The 27,055-nt window shown below is 35.3% G+C and overlaps 1 protein-coding gene across 1 annotated transcript in view; it reads right to left on the reverse strand.

Annotated features, from left to right (window-relative positions):
* Positions 1-27,055, reverse strand: part of STPG2 (sperm tail PG-rich repeat containing 2) — a 628,041-nt gene that overhangs the window by 286,680 nt on the left and 314,306 nt on the right. Inside the window, exon 11 of the mRNA XM_024126581.2 lies at positions 17,788-17,903. Coding sequence (XP_023982349.2) covers positions 17,788-17,903 — 116 coding nt within the window. The remainder of the gene's footprint in view (positions 1-17,787; positions 17,904-27,055) is intronic.

Genomic DNA, 27,055 nt, shown 5'->3' on the forward strand with positions numbered 1-27,055 from the left:
AGCAATCCCACTACTGGGCATATACCCAGAGAAAACCATAGTTCAAAAAGACACATGCACCCCAATGTTCATTGCAGCACTATTTACAATAGCCAGGTCTTGGAAGCAAGCTAAATGCCCATTGACAGACGAATGGATAAGGAAGATGTGGTACATATACGAAATGGAATATTACTCAGCCATTAAAAGGAACGAAATTGAGTCATTTGTCAAGACGTGGATGGATCTAGAGATTGTCATACAGAGTGAAGTAAGTCAGAAAGAGAAAAACAAATATAGTATATTAACGCATGTATGTGGAACCTAGAAAAATGGTACAGATGAACTGGTGTGCAGCGCAGAAGTTGAGACAAAAAAAACAACTAATACTAAACTTTCTTTGGGTTATTTGTATGGAAATATGTTAATATAAATGTTTCAGACATTACATGAAATTTCTAAAAATCTTATATGTTCTGGTATAATGTTATAAGTCTAATTCTAGTCATTAATTTAAAATGTATATCTCAGAAATAACTAAATTTCCTTGTCAATTGCATTATGAATTTTCATCAAATCTTTAACCGTGGTCATTTTTAAATCTTTTGTCATTTACAGACAGTTTTGGGTGTACTCTGATGCTTTCGCAAAAATGTTCCTATAAAAGGGTTTCATCTTCAAGGAATTCATGGAAAAGACTCTGACAAGTACAGGTTTCTGGTAACTGACTATACTGCGAATTCATAAAAGTGCTAATGAAAGATCAAGATAAAAAAAATTAATTACTTGGGACTGAGTGAACTGATGAGGATGATTATAATTTTTGTGACTTTGTTTGAATAAAAAATAAATAAATAAATAAATAAAATAAAATAAGCTACAAGGATATATTGTACAATACAGGGAATACAGCCAATATTTTATAATAAGTAAAAATTGGGAGGGAGCAAGATGCAAGAGGGAAGAGATATGGGGACATATGTATATGTATAAATGATTCACTTTGCTATAAAGCAGAAACTAACACACCATTGTAAAGCAATTATACTCCAAAAAAGATGTTAAAAAAAAATGGAGTATAGCCTTTAAAAATTGTGAATCACTACACTATATACTTGTAACATATAATATTGTATATCAACTATATTTCAATAAAATAAATACAGGCCATATATGCCTCTTATCTCTCAGCAGTCAACTAAAATTATTGAATATACAGAAATGAAGGTAGTAATAGTCTTACAGAATATTGAAGAAATTAAGAATTTAATACTACAGGATAAATTGGCAGCACATTTACTAATTCAACAAATAATCATTAACTATTTATTACACCAGGAAATCTAATCGAACGTCTTTCACTCAGAACAGAGATCAGGAAGATATACATAAATATATATCTTTATCAATGGGTCTATTTTCTGCTACAGAAGTAAAACAAAATTTTAAAGCTTGACTACTTATTCACCTAGCACTGAACAGTACACTTTACTCACCAAAAAAAGCTAAATAAACAAATTTTAAATGCATCTGAATATGGTGTCTGGTGTTAGTTTTACTTTCTTAGTTAACCTTATGTCCACCAAAAGGAAATAATACAAGATTGAGAGAAAAGCATTTGAGGATTTAAAATAAATAACATGAAACTCTTTGCATTTGTAAGAAACTATATCCCCATCTTCCTTCTTATCATCAAAAAACTGATAAGTATTTTGATCAAATATAAAGCGATATGTGCCATACATAGAAAAAGGTATTGTTTAAAACTGTCATTTATATGTGAAAAGTACATTTAGGAGATTTACTTTTCTCTCTTCTTCTCTCTTTCAAGTGTAAATGTTTATTTATTCTTGCCAGGGGAAAATATTGCAGTAATTGATGGTGGTTCTAATACTTGCTATTTTATATACAAAAATGAGTAACTTTCAAATAGGGAAGTAGATAGATAGTTTGTATGAATATTAAAAAGTGTATTTGCTAGAAAAGTTTAGGAAGACGTCTCCTTTTTGGAACAAAAAAATGAAAACATAATAATAATACGAAACAGTAATAGACATTACATGATAGTATAATTTAATTGTAGAGATGTTTGGAAGTGATAATATTAAAGAAAATAACCCTTAAGAACTCTATTTAGTTTTTAACCATTTAATTCCATTTAAGACACAAGTCTCTCAAGGGGAGTCTTACTTGGGAATTCTTCAGTTTTCATGAAAATACGTTAAAAAGAGAATTCCGATCATCAACTTTGACACCTTAAAATTTCATAAGGAGAGAAAATGCCAAAACCATGTATATCTTCTCTCTCCATAATTTTATTTTGCACAAAATAATACCCATTAAAATTCTTCAGTTTTTCTTTTGTCTTAAAATTGGAAATATTTTCTCTAAAATTCTAATATTTCAGGGTTTGAGAGTGCTTATAACTAATTTTACACTTCAAGGATATTTCAATTAATAAAGCAGTTACTGAAGCATTAGTACTTTTTCTAGGCCAGCACTTTTTAAATAAAGCTTCCAATAATTAGGAATATAAAAGTAACACTTTACTTTTACAGGGTGAATACTACCATCGCCTTTTTTCCCAGTAAATTATAGTATTTTTTTTTTTACATTTTACTGACAACAGCTATTCAGAATGACATATATTTCAGATTAATGCTAATTAAATTCAAGCTACCATATGAGAGTCAATTCTGAAGAAATTAATGTTTTCCAGAGGACAAAATAGACTATATTACAAGATTTTAAGACCACTCCTACAGGAGGTAGCCAGAAGGTGGCCTATTCTAGTTCTTAGGGGAAAAATATGAATCTGGACAAGTCAGTACTAATCTAAGACCACCAACAGTAGTCAGTAGGTGGTCCTCTTTATATAAAAATCAAGGACTATTCCTGATGTATAATGATTATAAAAACTGATATGGGGCTTCCCTGGTGGTGCAGTGGTTGAGAGTCCGCCTGCCGATGCAGGGGACATGGGTTCGTGCCCCGGTCCAGGAAGATCCCACATGCCGCGGAGTGGCTGGGCCCGTGAGCCATGGCCGCTGAGCCTGTGCGTCCGGAGGCTGTGCTCCGCAACGGAAGAGGCCACAACAGTGAGAGGCCTGCATACCACAAAGAAAAAAACAAAAAAAAAACTGATATGGATATACAAGGTCTAACATTCTTAACCAATATTGAAGAAACTAATAATTTAATAGATCCCTCTGTAAAATATCTGGTGAGCAGAGAGCTCACTCTGAAGGAAGAGAGAGGTTAGGGAACCCTAGCTTTTTTAAGCAATCCTGGCTGAACATAGCTGGCATTAGTTTATACACGTGGCTATTAATTTACAGTATCCATTAATATTTCTATCTTCCAACTTCTAGAGCTAAGAAAGAAAGGTGCTAAGGCAGAAAAAGAAAGATCAAAGCAAATAACATAACTTGGGACTCTGAAAACCTTTGAGTGAAAGGATATATTATTTTGTAGCCATACCCCCTTTTCTTTAAGAGAAGAACTATTGAACATGAACATAAACAGGTCAATGTCAATTGCTCCAGGAATGATTAGGTCAACATCAATGACAAAATCAGTGAAGATGAAACATTACTGCACTAGGTGCCAATATCCAGTCAGAATATAATAAGTGTAGTAAAGGCTAAGAGAAGAAGCACACTGAACCTTAAGGGGCATCATCCTTGGAACAAGGTAATTATCAGGAGAAAGAAAGGGCATACGTTTTAGCACTTGTCAGTAAATAATTGTTTTAACTGTCAAAGAGGACACGAAACTCATCTCTGACTTTCTTGGAGAAGAAAATACTTGGTATTTCTAATGATTTTACTGTTGAGAATTCAAAGCAAAGCCTATTTTCCTTACTACCTTTATTATTACTGATTCTCCTCTAACAATGATTCTAATCCACAAACCTCGACTTAAAAACAAGATGCTATGGCCTGGTAAAATAAAGTTTACATTTTAGGAAATTATGAAAATGAAAATATGAGTTATTATGATAACCAGGGATAAGAATTTGGTAACTGCTTACAAAGTATATTTTCCTTAGCTACAATCATGGTTATTTATCAAGAAGTTAAAGTTGAAATACCACTTTGAACAAATAATGAAACTTCTACATTGCAATCAGAACAAGACCGTAGAAAAGCACATAATTTTCATTTGTGTAAGATTTTTTCTGCCTTCATAGACCCTTAAATTATACCTTAGGCAAAAGCACTTTTTGGTAATAAAAGTAGTGATGGCTTACATGTCTTTAACATGCTGAAACACACAAAAAAGAATATATTTAAATGTAATCCATTAAAATAACACTGACTGAAATAAAAATAGGTTAAATAGATAGGGACCTGGTTCCTTTACACTTTTAGTATTTTTGATACTGTTACATTTAAACTATCACTCAGTGCCACTGCAAAAATCATATGTTTCACCCACATTTTTGACCAGAGTACTCCACTGTCTATGCAAAATATAATGTGTAATTTTCCCAGTTTTAATAATATTTTAGATAGATAATTCCATTAATAAGTTCTGTGGTAAATCAAGAATACATATATAGGAAAGAGGTTTGCAGTTATGGCAATTAGTATGGCCAGAGCTTCATTCTTTTCGTGATAGCATTGCTTCGCGTAGGGTAGAAATTGTGATTCTCTGCTCTTTCTCTGAATTATGAGGAGATAAAGGTATTTTTTGGTAATAAGCAATGATTCTTAAATTTTGTATTTTTAGTTTTGGGGTGGGAGTTACAGTTCCCTTTGAGGATATTATGAAAACTATCCCCAGAAGAATATCCAAGTGTATGAGCATGCAATATTTTGCTTTTTTTTAAAGGGCTTATGGATTTCATGAGAATGATCCATAATATATAATCACCCAGACAATTTTTCTAGGTTGAAACTAGTCCTTAGGGATCTTTGGAGATCCACTTCTATTTCAATATGATAACTAGTAACACGATTAACCTGGGATCCTTTCAGGACATAATTCAGCAGATTACACCTCTGATAGGCATGTCAAGACCTAATACAATAGGTTGAAAATAGATTTTCTGGGACAGATCTTAACAAGTCTCCCACAACTTAGTAACTTAGGAAGTTCAGAGGAATATCAAGAGTTCTGTGAGCAGAAATGAAGGGGGAGAATTAAACTGAAATTATAGTCCATGGAGAGTCAAAGACCTTTTTGGGGGAATGGCAAATGACAGTTACCTTTTAAGCATTCACTTTGGGGTTTTAAGTAATGTTCTACAACCTTTACAATCGAAGTGCAAAACTGATTTCTAAAACAAAAGTTTAAATCACATTTCCAAAGAATATGAAATACTATCCCACAAACTTTAAAGTTGGGTTTTTAAAAACAGAAGTTTAAATCACATTTTAAAATAAATACATTTTACAGCTACAACAAAATATTTTCTACATAGATAATATGGGTATTTGGAAATAAACAAGAACAAACCTTCATCCCAAAACGGTAAAATTTAAATCAACTTTATCATTCTTTATTAGCAATTTATCAAGGGAAAATAAGGCTAAATAATATTTTAAAATATTAAGAAGTTAAAACTGGGTTTTGCTTATTTATATTAATATATAACAGTATACCTCTACTCAGAAATCATGAGTGTCTACATATAGTTAAGGGGAAAAGAGCCAAAGATGCATATTGTTTAATATACTTTGTTATCCAGTATTGTTTACCTGTCTAATGTCATGTCATCCATCTTGCATTTTAGCAATACTGACAATAAAAGTTTGCCAAGAATATTTTATTCTCTAGTGTCTCTTTGGGTTTGCATATATCATTTATTTTGTCTAGAACATGCTCCCTTAGCTTGTATGAATAGAAAACTCCCATTAATCTCATATTTCATATAAAATGCTTTCTGAAGATTTCCTGACTCCATGTGATTAACTTACATCTTGGTACCTTTCACCTATTCCAATATAATAATGATTTTATTATCATTAAAATATTTATATGATTTTTTTCTCCATACCAGATTGCTACATATTTGAGAATAAAGATTTTTCATGTTTAGATTCTCAGAGCCTGGGCCAGACTGTGTTCATATTTATAAACTAGAAATAAATGAATATGGCCATGAAATACTAGTAATGGTAATAATAACTACAATTTACGGATCAACTATTTGTCAAGTACTGCAATAAATGTTTCGTACATTTTTTGTGCTACATTTTTAGTAGTTTTTGATCCTTATATCTCAGTTATTAAATAACTGAAGTGAGATTGAGACTAAGTTTTCTCTTAATCCAGTGAACCTACCTTTTCTCTATAACTGTGGCTTTAAATTTTTCTTTTTAACTTTAAGCAGTGGAATTATTTCTCAAATGTAATTTTATAAAAATGTATAATATACTAAGCATGGAAAATGGAGCCACATATGGTAAGGAAATTATCAGTGGTTGCCAATGGATAACCAGTCATAATGGATAGGGAGATGAATAAGCAGAGAACAGAATATTCTTAAGGCAGTGAAAATACTCTGTATGATATTATAATGATGGTATTATAATTATGCATTTGCCCAAACCCACAGAATATACAAAACTTAGAGTGAACCCTAAGGTAAACCATGGGCTTTGGGTGGTTATAATGTGTCAACGTAGGTTCATCCTTGGTTAAACAAAAACAAACAAACAAACAAAAGTACTATTCCCATGAGTAACGTACATAATGGGGGAGCTATGCATGTACAGGACAGGGAGTACATAAGAAATAGCTGTATTTCGCTCACAAGTCTGCTGTAAAACTAAAACTGCTCTTTAAAAAATAGTCTTAAAAAAAAGCAAGAGTAGAATTAAAAATGTAGATGGTACTAAAGATCAGAATTAAGTTATAAAATATCTAACTAGTAACATGGCATGGAAAAAAAGTTAAAATCATTCAAAAATTGTACAAATATTTATTGAGTCCCTATCATAAGCAAGCATTGTACTTAATCAAAAGAGGAAAAAAGAAACAAGGAAACTACAAAACAGCTAGGAAACAATAAGATAGAATTAGTAAGCCCTTACCATATACAGTTAAGTTAAATGTAAATGAATTAAATTATCCAACCTAAAGTCATAGAGGGGCTGGATGGATAAAAATTATAAGACCCAACTATATGTTTCCTACAAAAGACTCACTTCACTTTTAAGGACACATATAGGCTCAAAGTGAAGGGATGGAAAAAGATATTCCATACAAATGGAAACAAAAAGACAGCAGGAAGAGGTATATTCATATCAGATACAATTGACTCTAAGTCAAAAAATGTAAAAAGAAACAAAGGTCATTACATAATGAAAAAGGGGTCAATTCATCCAGAGGATATAACAAGTGTAAATATATATGCACCCACCATCAGAGCACCTGAATGTATTAAGAAAAATTTAACACATCTGAAGGGAGAAATAGACAACAATACAAATATAGTAGGGGACTTCAATACTGTACTTTCAAAAAATGGATAGAAAATCAATGAAGAAACAATGGACTTAAAATACATCTTAGACAAATGAACTTAACAGACATACAAAGAACATTCCATCTATCAGGAGTAGAACATGTTCTTCTCAAGGGAACACTGAACAGTCTAGAGGAGAAATCATGTTAGGTCACAAAACAAACCTTTGCAAATGTAAGAAGACTGAAATCATACAAAATATCCTTTCTGACCACAATGGTATGAAACTAGAAATCAATAATGGGGTAAAACTGGAAAATTCACAAATATGTGGAAACTGAACAACATATTCCTAAATAACCAATGGGTCAAAAAAGAAAACAAAAGGGAAGTCAAAAAATATCTTGAGGGAATTCCTGGCAGTCCAGTGGTTAGGATTCCATGCTTCCACTGCAGGGGCATGGGTTCAATCCCTGGTCACGAAACTAAGATCCTGCAAGTAGTGCAGTGTGGAAAAAAAAATCTTAAAACAAAACAAAACAAAAAAATGGAAACACAACATACCAAAACTTATGGGATGTACTGAAAGTAGTTTAGAGGAACAAATGCCAACATTAAGAAATAAAGAAGGGGCTTCCCTGGTGGCGCAGTAGAGAGTCCGCCTGCCGATGCAGGGGACACGGGTTCGTGCCCCGGTCCAGGAGGATCCCACATGCCGCAGAGCGGCTGGGCCCGTGAGCCGTGGCCGCTGAGCCTGTGCGTCCGGAGCCTGTGCTCCGCAGTGGGAGATGCCACAGCGGTGAGAGGCCCGCGTACCGCAAAAAAAAAAAAAAAAAAAAGAAAAGTCATAAATAAACTAAATTTACATCTTATAGAACTAGAAAAAGAAGAACAAATTAAGTCCAAAGTTAGTAAAAGGAAGGAGGAGGTAACAAATTTCGGAGCAGAAATGAAATCGAGACCAAGAAAACAATAGAAACGATTAATAAAACAAACAGTTGGTGTTCTGAGAAGATAAAGAAAATTGACCAACCTTTAGCTAGACAAAGAAAAAAGAGAGAAGACTCAAATAAATGAGATCATAAATGAAAGAGGAGATACTACAACTCATACTATAGGAATTCAAAGGACCATAAGAGACTACTATGAACAACTGTACACCTCCAAACTGGATAATCTAGAAAAAATAAATAATTTCTAGAAACATACAACCTACCAAGACTGAATCATAAGGAAACAGAAAATCTGCATAAAAACATAATGACTGAGATTGAAGCAGTAATTAAAAGCTTTCCAAAAAGAATAGGACCAGATGATTTCAGTGGTGAATTCTACCAAACATTTAAAGAATTAACATCAATCCTTCTCAAACTCTTCCAAACAATTGAAGAAGACAGAATACTCCCAAACTCATTTTATGAGGCCAGCATTACCCTGACAACAAAGCTAGAGAAGAAGGTTACAAAAAGAAAAAGCTACAGTCTAATATGCCTAATGAATATACACGCAAAATGTCTCAACAAAATACTAGCAAACCAAATTCAGCAGCACCTTAAAAGGGTCATATACCATGAGCAAATGGGATTTATCCCTTAGATGCAAGGATGGTTCAACATAAACAAATCAATAAATGTGATGTACCACATTAACACAATAAAAAATAAAAATCATATGATCATCTCAATGCAGAAAAAGTATTTGACAAAATTCCACATTCTTTCATTGAAAAAACTCTCAACAAATTGGGTATAGAATGAATGTACCTTGACATAATAAACATGACAAACTGACATCTAAAATCATATTCAACAGTGAAAAGTTGAAAGCTTTTCTGCTAAGATCAGGAAAAAGACAATGATGACCACTCTAACCTCTCCTATTTAACATAGCACTGGAAGTCCTAGCCAGAACAATTGGACAAAAAAAGAAATAACAGTCATCCAAATTGTAAAGGAAAAAGTAAAACTATTTCTGTTTGCATAAACTTACAGAAAATTCCCAAGATGCCACAAAAAACTGTTAGAAATAATAAATGAATTCAGTAAAGTTGCAGAATAAAAACATGAACATATAAAAGTCAATTATGTTTCTATAAACTAACAAAAAACTATCTAAAAAACAAATAAAGGAAACAATCCCATTTATAATAGCATAAAAACTAATAAAATACTTAGGAATAAATGTAACAAAGGAGATAAAATAACTGTACACTGAAAATTATGACATCAATGAAAGAAATTGAAGAAGACACAAATAAATGTTAAGATATCCCATGTTCGTGGATTGAAAGAATCAGTAATATTAAAATAACCATTCTACTTAAGTCATCTATTGAATCAATAAAATCTGTACCAAAATTTCAATGGCACTTTCACAGAAACAGAAAAAAAATCCTAAAATCTGTGTGGATCCATATAAGACCCTGAGTGGCCAAGGTACTCCTGAGGAAGAACAACAGAGCTGGAGACATCACACTTTTAGATTTCAAACTACATCACACAGCTATAGTAATAAAAAACTGGCGTAAAAAACAGGCACATAAAAAATGGAAAAAATTGAGAACCCACAAATGACCTGTTTCATATATGGACAAATAATCTTTGACAAGGGTACCAGGAATACACAGGGGGAAAGTATATTATCTTCAATAAATGATGGTTGGAAAACTGGATACACACTTGGAAAACAATGTAACTAGAACTCATATCTTACACCATTCACAAAAACTAACTCAAAAATGGATTAAAGGGCTTCCCTGGTGGCGCAGTGGTTGAGAATCCGCGTGACAATGCAGGGGACACGGGTTCGTGCCCCGGTCCAGGAAGATCCCACATGCTGCGGAGCAGCTAGGCCCATGAGCCATGGTCGCTGAGCCTGCGTGTCCGGAGCCTGTGCTCTGCAGAGGGAGAGGCCACAACAGTGAGAGGCCCGTGTCCGGCAAAAAAAAAAAAAAAAAAGGATTAAAGACTTAAATAGAACACCAGAAACCATAAAACTCCTAGAAGGAACATAGGGAAAAGCTTCCTGGCATTGGTCTTGACAAAGATTTTTTGGATATGACATCAAAAGTATAAGCAAAAATAAACAAGTGGGACTATATCAAACTAAAAAGCTTCTGCATAGATGCAAAAATCCTCAACAAAATACCAGCAAACCAAGTCCAACAATACATTAAAAGAATCATACATCACGGTCAAGTGGGATTTATCCCAGGGATGCAAGATTTCTTCAATATCCAGAAATCAATCAGTATGATACACCACATTAACAAATTGGAGAATAAAAACTATATGATCATCTCAATATATGCAGAAAAATATTTTGACAATATTCAACACCCATTTTTGAAAAGAAATCTCCAGAAAGTGGATATAGAGGGAAGATACCTCAGCATAATAAAAGCCATATATGACAAACCCATAGCTAACATCATACTTAACAGTGAAAATTTGAAAACATTTCCTCTAAGATCAGGAACAGGACAAGAATGTCCACTCTTGCCAATTTTATTCAATATAGTTTTGGAAGTCCTAGTCATGGCAGAGAAGGAAAAGAAATAAAAGGAATCAAAACTGGAAAGGAAGTAAAACTGTCACTGTTTGCAGATGACATGATACTACACATAGAATATCCTAAAGATGCTGGTAGAAAACTACTGGAGCTCATTAATGAATTTGTTAAAGTTGTGGCATACAAAATTAATACACAGAAATATTGTGCATTTCTATACAACAATAATGAAAGATCAGAAAGAGAAATTAAGGAAACAATCCCATTTACCATCACATCAGAAAGAATAAAATACCTAGCAATAAACCTACGCAAGGAGGCAAAAGACCTGTACTCCAAAAACTAAGACACATATAAGAAATAAAAGATGAGATAAACATCCTCTATGATTATTTTGTTACTGTCGATTTCCCCTTTTATGGCTGTTAGCATTTCCCTTATGTATTGAGGTGCTCCTATGTTGGGTGCATAAATATTTACAATTGTTATATCTTCTTCTTGGATTGATCTCTTGATCATTATGTAGTGTTCTTCTTTGTCTCTTGTAATAGTCTTTATTTGAAAGTCTATTTGGTCTGATATGAGAATTGCGACTCCAGCTTTCTTTTGATTTCCATTTGCATGGAATATCTTTTTCCATCCTCTCACTTTCAGTCTGTATGTGTCCCTAGGTCTGAAGTGGGTCTCTTGTAGACAGCATATATACAGATCTTGTTTTTGTATCCATTCAGCCAGACTATGTCTTTTGGTTGGAGCATTTAATCCACTTACATTTAAGGTAGTTATCGATATGTTATGTTCCTATTACCATTTTCTTAATTGCTTTGGATTGGTTATTGTAGGTCTTTTCCTTCTCTTGTGTTTCCTGGCTAGAGAAGTTCCTTTAGCATTTGTTGTAAAGCTGGTTTGCTGGTGCTGAATTCTCTTAGTTTTCACTTGTTTGTAAATGTTTTAATTTCTCTGTCAAAACTGAATGAGATCCTTGCTGGGTAGAGTAATCTTGCTAGTAGGCTTTTCCCTTTCATCACTTTAAATATGTCCTTCCACTCCCTTCTAGCTTGCAGAGTTTCTGCTGAAAGATCAGCTGTTAACCTTGTCAGGATTCCCTTGTACGTTATTTGTCCCTTTTCCCTTGCTGCTTTTAATATTTTTCCTTTGTATTTAATTTTTGATAGTTTGATTAGTATGTGTTTGGCATGTTTCTCCTTGGATTTACGGAGTATGGGACTCTGCACTTCCTGGACTTGATTGACTATTTCTTTTCCCATAATAGGGAAGTTTTCAACTATAATCTCTTCAAATGTTTTTTCAGTCCCTTTCTTTTTTTTTCTTATGTGACCCATATAATTTGAATGTTGGTGTTTTAATGTTGTCCTAGAGGTCTCTGACACTGTCCTCAATTCGTTTCGTTCTTTTTTTCTTTATTCTGTTCTGTGGCAGTTATTTCCACTATTTTATCTTCCAGGTCACTTACCCGTTCTTCTGCCTCAGTTATTCTGCTACTGATTCCTTCTAGAGAATTTTCAATTAACAAAATAATAGTAGGGGACTTTAACACCCCACTTTCAACTATGGACAGATCAACGAAAATGAAAATAAATAAGGAAACACAAGCTTTAAATGATACATTAAACAAGATAGACTTAATAGACATTTATAGGACATTCCATCCAAAAACAACAGAATACACTTTCTTCTCAAGTGCTTATGGAAAATTCTCCAGGAGAGATCATATCCTGGGTCACAAATCAATCCTTGGTAAATTTAAGAAAATTGAAATCATATCAAATATCTTATCTGACCACAACACTGTGAGAATAGATATCAACTACAGGGAAAAAATCTGTAAAAAATTCAAACACATGGATGCTAAACAATACGTTACTAAATAACCAAGAGATCACTGAAGAAATCAAAGAGGAAATCAAAAAATACCTAGAAACAAATGACAATGAAAACACAACGGCCAAAACCTATGGGATGCAGCAAAAGCAGTTCTAAGAGGGAAGATTATAGCAATACAATCCGACCTAAAGAAACAAGAAAAATCTCAAATAAACCACCTAACCTTACACTTAAAGCAATTAGAGAAAGAATAACAAAAAAACCCCAAAGTTATCAGAAGGAAATAAATAATAGAGATCAGATTAGGAATCAATGAAAAAGAAATGAAGGAAAAAATAGCAAAGATCAATAAAACTAAAAGCTGGTTCTTTGAGAAGATAAACAAAATGATAAACCATTATCTAGATTCATCAAGGAAAAAAAGGGAGAAAACTCAAATCAACAGAATTAGAAATGAAAAAGGACAACTAACAACTGACACTGCAGAAATACAAATGATCATGAGAGATTACTACAAGCAACTATGTGCCAATAAATTGGACAACCTGAAAGAAATGGACATATTCTTAGAAAAGCACACCCTTCCAAGACTGAACCAGGAAGAAATAGAAAATATAAACAGACCAATCAGAAGCACTGAAAGTGAAGCTGTGATTAAAAATCTTCCAAAAAATAAAAGCCCAGGGTCAGATGTCTTCACTGGCTTCACAGGTGAATTCTATCAAACATTTAGAGAAGAGCTAACACCTATCCTTCTCAAACTCTTCCAAAATACAGCAGAGGGAGGAACACCCCCAAACTCATTCTATAAGGCCAAAATCACCCTGATACCAAAACCAGACAAAGATGTTACAAAAAGAAACTACAGGCCAATATCACTGATGAAAATGGATGCAAAAGTCCTCAACAAAATACTAGCAAACAGAATCCAACAGCACATTAAAAGGATCATACACCATGAACAAGTGGGGTTTATCTCAGGAATGCAAGGATTTTTCAATATACGTAAATCAATCAATGTGATGCACCATAAAACAAATTGAAGGATAAAAACGATATGATCATCTCAATAGTTGCAGAAAAATCTTTCAACAAAATTCAACACCCATTTATGATAAAAATTCTACAGAAAGTAGGCATAGAGGGAACTTATCTCAACATAATAAAGGCCATGTATGACAAACCCACAGCCAACATTGTTCTCAATGGTGAAAAAGTGAAACCATTTCCACTAAGATCAGGAACAAACAAGGTTGCCCACTCTCACCACTATCATTCAACATAATTTTGGAGGTTTTAGCCACAGCAATCACAGAAGAAAAAGAAATAAAAGGAATCCAGATCAAAAAAGAAAAGTAAAACTGTCACTGTTTGCAGATGACATGATACTATACACAGAGAATCCTAAGGATGCTACTAGAAAACTACTAGAGCTAATCAATGAAATTGGTAAAGTAGCAGGATACAAGATTAATACACAGAAATCTTTTGCATTCTTACACACTAATGATGAAAAATCTGAAAGAGAAATTAAGGAAACACTCCCATTTACCACTGCAACAAAAAGAATAAAATACCTAGGAATAAAACTACTTAAGTAGACAAAAGACCTGTATGCAGAAAAATATAAGACACTGATGAAAGAAATTAAAGATGATACAAACAGATGGAGAGATATACTCTATTCTTGGATTGGAAGAATCAACATTGTGAAAATGACTATACAACGCAAAGCAACCCACAGATTCATTGCAATCCCTATCAAACTACCAATGGCACTTTTTACAAAAGAGGTACAAAAATTTTCAGCTTGAGAAAGAAAAACGGAGCTGCGGGAATCAGGCTCCCTGACTTCAGACTATACTACAAAGCTACAGTAATCAAGACTGTATGGTACTGGCAGAAAAACAGAAATATAGATAAAAGGAACAGGATAGAAAGCCCAGAGATAAATCCACGCACATATGGTCACCTTATCTATGACAAAGGAGGCAAGAATATACAATGGAGAAAAGACAGCCTCTTCAGTAAGTGGTGCTGGGAATACTAGACAGCTACATGTAAAAGAATGAAATTAGAACACTCCCTAAAACCATACACAAAAATAAATTCCAAATGGATTAGAGACCTAAATGTAAGGCTAGGCACTATAAAACTCTTAGCGGAAAACATAGTCTGAACAGTCTACTACATAAATCACAGCAAGACCCTTTTTGACCCACCCACTAGAGAAATGGAAATAAAAACAAAAATAAATAAATTGGACCTAATGAAACTTAAACACTTGTGCACAGCAAAGGAACCCATAAACAATACCAAAAGACAACCCTCAGAATGGGAGAAAATATTTGCAAACGAATCAACTCACAAAGGATTAATCTCCAAAATATACAAGCAGCTCATGCAGCTCAATATCAAAAAAACAAATAACCCAATCCAAAAATGGGCAGAAGACCTAAATAGACATTTCTCCAAAGAAGATATACAGATTGCCAACAAACACACGAAAGGATGCTCAAGATCACTAATCATTAGAAAAATGCAAATCAAAACTGTAATGAGTTATCACCTCACACCGGTCAGAATGGCCATCATCAAAAACTCTAGAAACAATAAATGCTGGAGAGGGTGTAGAGAAAATTGTAGCCTCTTGCACTGTCAGTGGGAATGTAAATTGATACAGCCACTATGGAGAACAGTATGGAGGTTCCTTAAAAAACTAAAAATAGAACTACCATACGACCCAGCAATCCCACTACTGGGCATATATCCTGAGAAAACCGTAATTTAAAAGAGTCATGTACCACACTCTTCATTGCAGCTGTAGTTACAATAGCTAGGACATGGACGCAACCTAAGTGTCCATCGATAAATGGATGGATAAAGAAGATGTGGCACATATATACAATGGAGTACTACTCAGCCATAAAAAGAAACGGAATTGAATTATTTGTAGTGAGGTGGATGGATCTGGAGACTGTCATACAGAGTGAAGTAAGTCAGAAAGAGAGAAATAAATACCGTATGCTAACACATATATATGGAATCTAAAAAAAAACAAAAACAAAAAGGTTCTTAAGAACCTAGGGGCAGGACAGGAATAAAGACACAGATGTAGAGAATGGACTTGAGGACACAGGGAGGGGCAAGGGTAAGCTGGGATGAAGTGACAGAGTGGTATGGACTTATATATACTACCAAATGTAAAACAGATAGCTAGTGGGAAACAGCCGCATAGCACAGGGAGATCAGCTCGGTGCTTTCTGTCCACCTAGAGCTGTGGGATAGGAAGGGTGGTAGGGTGATGGAAGAGGGAGGAGATATGAAGATATATGTATATGTATAGCTGATTCACTTTGTTATAAAGCAGAAACAAACACACCATTTTAAAGCAATTATCCTCCAATAAAGATGTTTAAAAAAAGAAGTAACTTTTCCTTTCAAGAAGAAAAATTATGAAAGAAAATTATTTGTTCAAAAAATGTTTTTAATTAAACAGAAACAAGTGGTGTTGGAAAGACAAAAAATTACAGACAGTCCTCAACAGAAAATTAGCCTTCTACTGCAGTATTATTATCTACTATATAATATATATTAGTTTGACATTTTAGGCATTACCCTAATTAAACCTCATTATTAAATCCATAAATTTTTTTTCTGACATGGAAAATAATATTCCACAATAAATGACTGAGAAAGTATAAATATAAATCATAAAATCTTAGTGAAAGAAAAAGCAATAGCATCTTTAAATACTAGGAATACTAGTGGGTACATCTTCTATGACAAATGTAGCACAAAATGAAAAAGAATAACATCAGATTTACTGGCATTTATCATTTGTGGACACCATTAAAACCAGTTTTAAAAAGTAGTGGAGAAGCAATCAGTTAAAGATTTTCTATGATTTAATATGATCAAATGAACATCTATAATATCTATCTTATTAAGACTAATAGTTTACTGATCAATACTGGCTTAAAGACCTTTCCTCACTGTACCCAACAATCAAGAGTAAATATGTCATAAACTTTGCCAAATCTCTATCAGTTCCCAATTTGCAAGACTTGCCTTACATTACAGAGCCAAGGCCCTAAAACACTGTATATATATAATGTATCCTCCCTTGACTTTCACCTTCTGAACTACTACTAAGACTCTGTCTAGCAGATTTTCCCTTTGTGAAGTAAGTCTTATAAAATTAGATTTGCTTATCAGTAGAAAGTAACAGTGATATTTTGGGGGAATCAACAGCCAACAAGTAAAATAACAAGTCTTTCATTATTCATTTGATTTTCTTTTTCTTCCTTTTCTGATATTATATTATAAATGTGCTTTTGACAGAATGCTGAAAAATTCTTTGGATTATGACATTTTGAATAAGTAGAAAAACATACATTCAATAAAAATAAATTTGTCATTAACTAACCCAAATAAGAACATTCATTATGGTTTGCACTCTTAATTGCTATCAGCCAATGGGAAAACCTTTTCACACCAAATGGGGAATAAAAGCCTAGAGTGAACACAATTTCTAAAACCCTGCAGTTTATTTAAACCTCCTCCTTACAATCAGAAGACCCAGAGCATAATGAGACATTTATTTATTATGAATCTAAACCACCTGCATTTATTAAAAGAAAATAAAAGATCAATACCTGGTTTTATTGGATCCACAGGGCTTTCTTCTTCTGAGCACTCTAATAAATTCTTGATTTCAATAAACATTTGGAAATTTCTATTTCAATTTGTGTATGTAAACAAGTAAATATTTAGAGTTGCAGGGATATAGAAATTATATATATTTGTGCTATAGAGACTATTTATAGATAAATTGTTAAATAATTCTTAAATTCTTAAATAATTCTTTCAGAAATGTCAGAATTTATCTTTAAAAAAGCCTTTCTTAGCCAAAAGATTTTGGTTAGTAATAAGAATAGAACATATGGAAAGGACTTTAATGAAGACATTTCCAGTACTTTCTGGAAATTTTTCCATTCTTGTGTTATATTAAAAGAGAAATATCATTGACAAACCTCATATGTCGCTGGACCAGGAGTAATCTCTTTGGAATCTTTAAAACGCTTTGAGGCTTTAACAAATAAGGGTACGGAGCAAGATTTCTTCAAAACAGGATTGTACGTTGCAGGCCCTAAGAGAAAACAAATGTAAAAATAATAAAGCATGTTTTAAATTATTGATTTTGGTCACATGGATATTATTCTTAGATTTATTATCTTAACATTTGTATTTAGCATCACTCTTGAACCCATCCTTTTGAATGCTTAAAGTCATTCAGTTCAGGGATTTGAAATATGATAAGCATAAAACACAAGCGTACCTCATTTTATTGCACTTCACTTTACTGCACTTTTCAGATACTGTGTTTTTTTACAAATTCAAGGTTTGTAGCAACCCTGCTTCTCTAGCAAGCCTATCAGCACCATTTTTCTAATAGCATTTGTTCACATAATTCTCACAATATTTCAAACTTTTTCATTATTAAAATTATATCTGTTATGGTAATATATAATCAGTGATCTTTGATATTACTTTTGTAATTGTTTTGGGGTAGCACAAACTGTGCCCATGTAAGACAGCAAACTTAATTCATAAGTGTTGTGTGTGTCCTGATTGCTTCCCCATCTCTCTCTCTGTCCTTGGGTCTCTCTATTCCCTGAGACACAAAATTGAAATTAGGCCAAGTAGTACCCCTACCATGGGGCACTAGAAATCAAATGCTAGAAATGATTAAACTTAGTGAGGAAGGCATGTCAAAAGCTAGGTCAAAAGCTAGGCCTCTGGCACTAAATATTAGTCAGCCAAGTTGTAAATGCAAAGGAAAAGTTCTTGAAGGAAATTAAAAGTGCTCTTCAAGTGAACACATGAATAATAAGAAAGCAAAACAGCTTTAATTCTGATATGGAGAAAGTTTTAGTGGTCTGGGTAGAGATCAAACCAGGCACAACATTCCCTTAGGCCAAAGGCTAATCCAGAGCAAGGCCCTAACTTTCTTCAATTTTGTGAAGGCTGAGAGAGGTGAGGAAGCTACAGATGAAAATTTGAAGCTAGCAAATGTTGGTTTAAGTAAAGATGCCATCTCCATAACATAAAAGTGCAAGGTGAAGCAGCAAGTGCTGACATAGAAGCTGCAGCAAGTGCTGATATAGAAGTTGCAGCAAGTTATCCAGAAGATCTAGCTATAATAATTATGAAGGTGGCTACACTAAACAAGATTTTCACTGTAGACAAAACAGCCCTCTTTTGGAAGAAGATACCATCGAGGACTTTCACGTTGGGATGGCCAAAAGTTTCGTTCGGTTTTTTTCCGTAAGATGGTTCTAGTAGCACTTAGTTGTCTTTAACTTCATTCAAAACAATCTTGTTAGATTGTATGTGACAGCTGTCATATCAGCACACATTTTAAAAAGACTTATCAAAATTGGTAAATTTTTCTGTAGCCATTTTAATATTGAAGATGGAAGGAAAAAAGCAACATTTTTGGCATATTATGCTTTATTATTTCAAGAAAGGTAAAAACGCAACTGAAACGCAAAAAAAATGATCTGTGCAGTGTATGGAAAAGGTGCTGTGACTGACTGAACGTGTCAAAAGTGGTTTGTGAAGCTTCATGTTGGAGATTTCTCGCTGGATGATGCTCCACAGTCAGGTAGACCAGTTGAAGCTGATAGCAATCAAAAAGAGACATTAATTGAGAACAATCAATGTTATACCACGTGGAAGACAGCCGACATACTCAAAATATCCAAATCAAGCATTGAAAACCATTTGCACCAGCTTGGTTATATTAATCACTTATGATGTTTGGTTTCCACATAAGTTAAGTGAAAAAAACCTTCTTGACCATATTTCCACATGTGATTCTCTACTTAAACGTAATGAAAATGTTCCATTCTTAAAACAAATTGTGACGGGCGATAAAAAGTGGATGCTGTACATTAATGTGGAATGGAAGAGATCATGGGGCAAGTGAAATGAACACCACCAACCACACCAAAGGCCGGTCTTCATCCAAAGAAGGTAATATTGTGTATATGGTGGGATTGGAAGGGAGTCCTCTATTATGAGTGCCTACCGGAAAACCAAATGATTAATTGCAAGCAGTATTGCTACCAGTTAGACCAACGGAAAGCAGCACTTGACAAAAAGCGTCCAGAATTAGTCAACAGAAAACACATAACCTTCCATCAGGATAACACAAGACCACATGTTTCTTTGATGACCAGGCAAAAACTGTTACAGCTTGGCTGGGAAGTTCTGATTCATCCGCCGTATTCATCAGACATTTCACCTTTGGATTTCCACTTATTTTGGTCTTTACAAACTTATCTTAATGGAAAAAATTTCAATTCCCTGGAAGACTGTAAAAGGCACCTGGAACAGTTCTTTGCTCAAAAAGATAAAAAGTTTTGGGAAGTTGGAATTATGAAGTTGCCTGAAAAATGGCAGAAGGTAGTGGAACAAAAGGGCAGATATGTTGGTCAATAAAGTTCTTGGTGAAAATGAAAAACGTGTCTTTTATTTTTACTTAAAAACTGAAGGCACTTTTTGGCCAACTCAATAGCTAGAGAGGAGAAGTCAATGCCTGGCTTCAAAGCTTCAAGGACAGGCTGACTCTCTTTGTAGGGGCTAATTACCTGGTGACTTTAAGTTGAACCCAATACTCATTTACCATTCCAAAAATCCTAGGGCTTTTAAGAATTATGCTATATTTATTCTGCCTGTGCTCTATAAATGGAATAACAAAGCCTGGATGATGGCCCATCTGTTAACCACATGGTTTGCTGAATATTTTAAGCCCACTGCTGAGACCTACTGTTCAGAAAAAAATATTTCTTTCAAAATATTACTGCACATTGACAATGTACCTAGTCACCCAAGAGCTCTGATGGAGATGTGCGATGAGATTAATGATGTTTTTATGGCTGCTAACACAACATCCATTCTGCAGCCCACGGATCAAGGAGTCAGTTTGACTTTCAAGTCTTATTATTTAATAAATATATTTTGGGAGTTTTCTGGCAGTCCAGTGGTTAGGACTCTATGCTTCCACTGCAGGGGGGCCCAAGTTTGACCCCCAGTCTCCTGGTTAGGGAACTAAGATCCTGCAAGGATCTTTTGACTGCAAGGTGCAGTCAAAATATAAATATATACTTCAAAAGGATCTAGCTGCCATAGAGAGTGAGTCCTCTGACAGATGTGGGCAAGCTCAATTAAAAGCCTTCTGGAAAGTGTTCATCATTCTAGATGCCATTAAGAATATTTGTAAAAAAAAAAAAAAGAATATTTGTAATACATGGGAAGAGGTGAAAATACCAACCTTAACAGGAGTTTGGAAGAAAGTGAATGACTGAGGGATTCAAGACTCAGTGAAGGAAGAAACTGCAGATGTGGAAATAGTAAGAGGACTAAAATTAGAAATGGATTCTGAAGATGACTGAATTGTTGCAGTCTCATGGTAAACCTTTAATGGATGAGGAGTTGCTTCTTATGGTTGAGCAAAGAAAGTGGTTTCTTTGGAATCTACTCCTGGTGAAGATATGAAGACTGTTGAAATTTTGATAAGAAAATATTTAGAATATTACATAAAGTTAGTTGACAAAGCAGCAGGAGGGTTTGAGAGGAATGACACCAATTTTGAAAGAAGTTCTATGGTGGGTAAAATGCTACCAAACAGCACGCATGCTATAGAAAAACCATTCATGAAAGGAAGAGTCAATTGATGCAACAAATTTCATTGTTGTCTTATTTGAAGAAATTGCCATGGCCACGTAGCTCTTCAGCAACCACCACCCTGATCAGTCAGCAGGCAACATCAAGGTAAGACACTATACCAACTACCAACAAAAAGAGTATGACTTGCTGAAGGCTCAAAAGATGTTTAGCATCTTTTAGCAATAAAGTATTTTTAAATTAAGGTATGTGCATTTTTTTAGACATAACGTTATTGCACATTTAATAGACTACAGTACAGTGTAAACATAACTTTTATATGCACTGGGAAACCAAAAAATTTCTGTGACTCCCGTTATTGGAATATGTGCTTTATTGTGGTGGTCTGGAATCAAACCTGAAATATCTCCAAGATACGCCTGCACGGACCTCTGTGTATGTAATAATTAAATGCAAATAAGAAGTAATTTCCAAAAAAATAAAACAGTACCCCCTCAAAATATATCTACTTAGTGAAAAAAGATTCCCAACTCTTTTATTCCTACATATTCATTCACATGTTCAGTGAAGAGGTGATGACTGAACTGCATTGGGGATATGAATAAGATTTAAAGAAGCAGAAAGGTGGTTTAACAGCATTCTGGGCACTAAACATGACAGAAGTCAAGGCACAAATTTACATGGAAAAAGTTTTATGTAGCAAACAGATTGGTTAAATGGAACAGGGCCTAAATCCTAAATAAAGATTTTGTACTAGAGGCCATAGGTTTCAAATTGTATTCTAAAATGTACCAGAAATTCTAAAGAACTGCCCAGGGGACAATTTGTAGGTAAAGCCCAAATACAAGAGGCTTTAAATATTTTCAGCCAAAACAACTACAGATTTACCGTTTTATTTGTTTCGGTCCCATACAAGATTTTATTTAACTGAAGTTGTTTAGTAATTTTTTTTTTAAAAGGCTTTTGAAAACCACTTCCATAGTCTAGCTCTTGAAGGTTTTTGACTAAAAGAGATTCATGAAGAAAGAGACAGTTTAAGAAATAAACTCTGGCAGTAGTTCATAGGATGAAATGACTAGAAGATGGGCTGTTTCAGGGTCACTAACAAGGAGTTCACTAACATGGATAATGGAAAGGAAGAACAACTCAGAATATTTTCTAAGAAATGCAATAAACATTTAGTATGTACAGTGATTAGAAGAAGATAAAAATGAAAAGTGGCTATGAAAAAGGTAATACTATGATGGAAATAAAGAAACAGAAAGAAGGAGGAGAGGAATATCTTGTGCTTGATTTTGAACAAATTATGTGTGAAAAGATGCAGGATATCCAAATAGAAGTGTCTAGAGGACAATCGTAGATATATAACTGAAGCTCATGAGGAAGCTTGCCTGGAGAAAAAGAATGGAGTTATTCACGCAGAGGCAAAGGTTGAGATTTTTCTAAGTGAAAGATAACAGAGAGAGAAAAACTAAATAACTAAGGACTGGACCTTGGGGGACTGCACATAGAGAGGGAGGAGAAGAGTCAAAGAAGGAAACAGTCTAGTTAATAAATCTAGCTACTACAACGTTATAGACAGTAAATAGGGAGAGGTTATTTCTTTCTCCATTTGCATGTTAACCAATACTTATTTTGAGTGTCTATCACATGCCATGCCTCACATATGAACAGTGTTAGAGGTCTACTATATCAAATATTTAAGAGGAGACTTACAGGGAGGTCACTGTAGAGTATATAGGATGTAACTCTAGAAGAGTGGTGATGAATGAAACTAAATTAGAGGGCATTTAAAAGACACTGTGGGAGAGGAAATAAAAACTTGGAGCATAGAATATTGAAAATGAACATAAACAGTGAAATACTGAGTACATATAAAGATATTAACAGGGAGGAGACCTTCAAGATGGAGGAAGAGTAAGACGCGGAGATCACTTTCCTCCCCACAAATACTTCAAAAATATATCTATATGTGGAGCAACTCCTACAGAACACCTACTGAATGCTGGCAGAAGACCTCAGACAGCCCAAAAGGCAAGGAACTCCCCACGTAACTAGGTAGGGGAAAAGTAAGAAAACAGAGACAAAAGAATATGGATAGGGCCTGCACCTCTGGGAGAGAGCTGTGAAGATGGAAAAGTTTCCACATACTAGGAAGCCCCTTCACTGATGGAGACAGTGGGTGGGTGGGGGGGAAGCTTCAGAGCCATGGAGGAGAGCACAGCAACAGGGGTGCGGAGAGTAAAGCGGAGAGATTCCCGCACAGAGGATTGGTGCCGACCAGCACTCACCAGCCCGAGAGGCTTGTCTGCTCACCTGCCAGGGCAGGTGCGGGCTGGGAGCTGAGGCTGGGGCTTCAGAGGTCGGATCCCAGGGAGAGGACTGAGGTTGGCTGTGTGCACACAGACTGAAGGGGGCTACTGCACCACAGCTAGCCGGGAAAGAGTCCAAGAAAAAGTCTGGACCTGACTAAGAGGCAAGAGACCACTGTTTCAGGGGGTGCGAAGAGAGGGGATTCAGAGCACCACCTAAACAAGCTCCAGAGACGGGCGCGAGCTGCAGCTATCAGTGCGGACCCCAGACATGGGCATGAAATGCTAAGGCTGCTGCTGCAGCCACCAAGAAGCCTGTGTGCAAGCACAGGTCTCTATCCACAACTCCCCTCCCAGGAGCTTGTGCAGCCCACCACTGCCAGGGACCCATGATCCAGGGAAACTTCCCTGGGAGAACACACGGTGCACTTCAGGCTGGTGTAACGTCACGCTGGCCTCTGTCACTGCAGGCTCGCCCTGAATTCCATTCCTCTTCCTCCCTCCGGCCTGAGTAAGCCAGAGCCCTCTGATCAGCTGCTACTTTAACCCTGTCCTGTTTGGGCAGTAACAGACGCCCTCAGGTGACCTACAGGCAGAGGCGGGGCCAATCCAAAGCTGAACCCCAGGAGCTGTGCGAACAAAAAAAAGAAAGGGAAATTTCTCCCAGCAACCTAAGGAGCAGCAGATTAAATCTCCACAATGAACCTGATGTACCCTGCATCTGTGGAATACCTGAAGAGACAATATATCATCCCAAATTGAGAGGGTGGACTTAGGGAGCAATAATATATATATATTTTTTTCCCTTTTCCCTTTTGGTGAGTGTGCATGTGTATCTTTCTGTTTGTGATTCTGTCTGTATAGCTTTGCTTTTACCATTTGTCCTATGGTTCTCTCTGTCCGTTTTCTGTTTTTGTTTTTTTTTGTTCTTTTTTTAAAAATATAGTTTCTAGCACTTATTATCAATGGTGGATTTGTTTCTTGGTTGCTCTCTTCTTTACTTCTTACTTTCTTTGCATTTATTACTTTTTAATTTTTGTTATTTTAAATAATTATTTTTAATTTTTTATTTTCATAACTTTATTTTATTTTTTTTTCTTTATTTTTCTCTTTTTCTCCCTTTTATTCTGACCCGTGTGGATAACAGGGTCTTGGTGCTCCAGCCAGGTGTCAGGATTGTCCCTCTAAGGTAGGAGAGCCCAGTTCAGGACATTGGTCCACCAGAGACCTCCCAGCCCCACGTATTACCAAATGGCAAAAATCTCCCAGAGATCTCCATCTCAACGCCAACACACTCAACGACCAGCAAGCTACAGTGCTGGAGAGCCTCTGCCAAACAACTAGCAAGACAGGAACAAAACCCACCCACTAGCAGAAAGGCTGCCTAAAATCATAATAAGATCACAGACACCGATATAGTTTCTAGCACTTATTATCAATGGTGGATTTGTTTCTTGGTTGCTCTCTTCTTTACTTCTTACTTTCTTTGCATTTATTACTTTTTAATTTTTGTTATTTTAAATAATTATTTTTAATTTTTTATTTTCATAACTTTATTTTTTTTTTTTTTCTTTATTTCTCTTTTTCTCCCTTTTATTCTGACCCGTGTGGGTAACAGGGTTTTGGTGCTCCAGCCGGGTGTCAGTCCTGAGCCTCTGAGGTGGGAGAGCCGAGTTCAGGACATTGGTCCACCAGCCACTGGGGGCAGACACCAAAAACAACGGGAACTATGAACATGCAGTCTGCAAAAAGGAGACCCCAAACACAGTAAGTTAAGCAAAATGAGAAGACAAACAAACACACAGCAGATGAAGGAGCAAAGTAAAAACCTACCAGACCAAACAAATGAAGAGAAAATAGGCAGTCTACCTGAAAAAGGATTCAGAGCAATGATAGTGAAGATGATACAAAATCTTGAAAACAGAATGAAGAAAATACAAGAAATGTTTAACCTAGAAGAACTAAAGAGCAAACAAACAATGATGGAAAACACAATAAATGAAACTTAAAATTCTCCAGAAGGGGGCTTCCCTGGTGGCGCAGTGGTTGAGAGTCCACCTACCAATGCAGGAGACACAGGTTCGTGCCCCGGTCCGGGAAGATAGCACACGCTGTGGAGCGGCTGGGCCTGTGAGCCATGGCTGCTGAGCCTACGCGTCCGGAGCCTGTGCTCCACAATGGGAGAGGCCACAGCAGTGAGAGGCCTGTGTACCACAAAAGAAAAAAAAAAAATTCTCCAGAAGGAATCAATAGCAGAATAACTGAGGTAGAAGAACGGATAACTGACCAGGAATATAAAATAGTGGAAATAAATACTGCACAACAGAAAAAAGAATAAAAGAATTGAGGACAGTTTCAGAGACCTCGGGGATAACACTAAATGCACCAACATTCGAATTATAGGGGTCCCAGAAGAAGATGAGAAAAAGAAAGGGACTGAGAAAATATTTGAAGAGATTATACTGAAAACTTTCCTAATGTGGGAAAGGAAATAGTCAATCAAGTCCAGGAAGCACAGAGAGTCCCATACAGCATAAATCCAAGGAGAAACATGCCAAGAAACATATTAATCAAACTATCAAAACTTAAATAGAAAGAAAAAAATATTAAAAGCAGCAAGGGAAAAACAACAAATAACACACAAGGGAATCCCTATAAGGTTAACAGCTGATCTTTCAGCAGGAACTCAGCAAGCCAGAAGGGAGTGGCAGACACGTTTAAAGTGATAAAAGGGAAAAACTTACAACCAAAATTACTCTACCCAGTAAGGATCTCATTCAGATTCGAAGGAGAAATTAAAACCGTTACAGACAAGCAAAAGCTAAGACATTTCAGCACCACCAAACCAGCTTTACAACAAATGCTAAAGGAACTTCTCTAGGCAGGAAACACAAGAGAAGGAAAAGACCTAAAATAAGAAAACCAAAACAATTAAGAAAATGGTAGTAGGAACATACATATCGATAATTACCTTAAATGTAAATGGATTAAATGCTCCAACCAAAAGACACAGGCTGGCTGAATGGATTCAAAAACAAGACCCATATATATGATGTCTACAAGAGACCCATTTCAGACCTAGAGACACATACAGACTGAAAGTGAGGGGATGGAAAAAGATATACCATGCAAATGGAAATAAAAAGAAAGCTGGAGTAGCAATTCTCATATCAGACAAAATAGACTTTAAAACAAAGACCATTACAAGAGAGAAAAAAGGACACAGCATAATGATCAAGAGATCAATCCAAGAATAATATATAACAATTGTAAATATTTATGCACCCAACATAGGAAC

Source organism: Physeter macrocephalus, chromosome 7 (assembly GCF_002837175.3).
Source record: "Physeter macrocephalus isolate SW-GA chromosome 7, ASM283717v5, whole genome shotgun sequence".
Classification (NCBI taxonomy): domain Eukaryota; kingdom Metazoa; phylum Chordata; class Mammalia; order Artiodactyla; family Physeteridae; genus Physeter; species Physeter macrocephalus.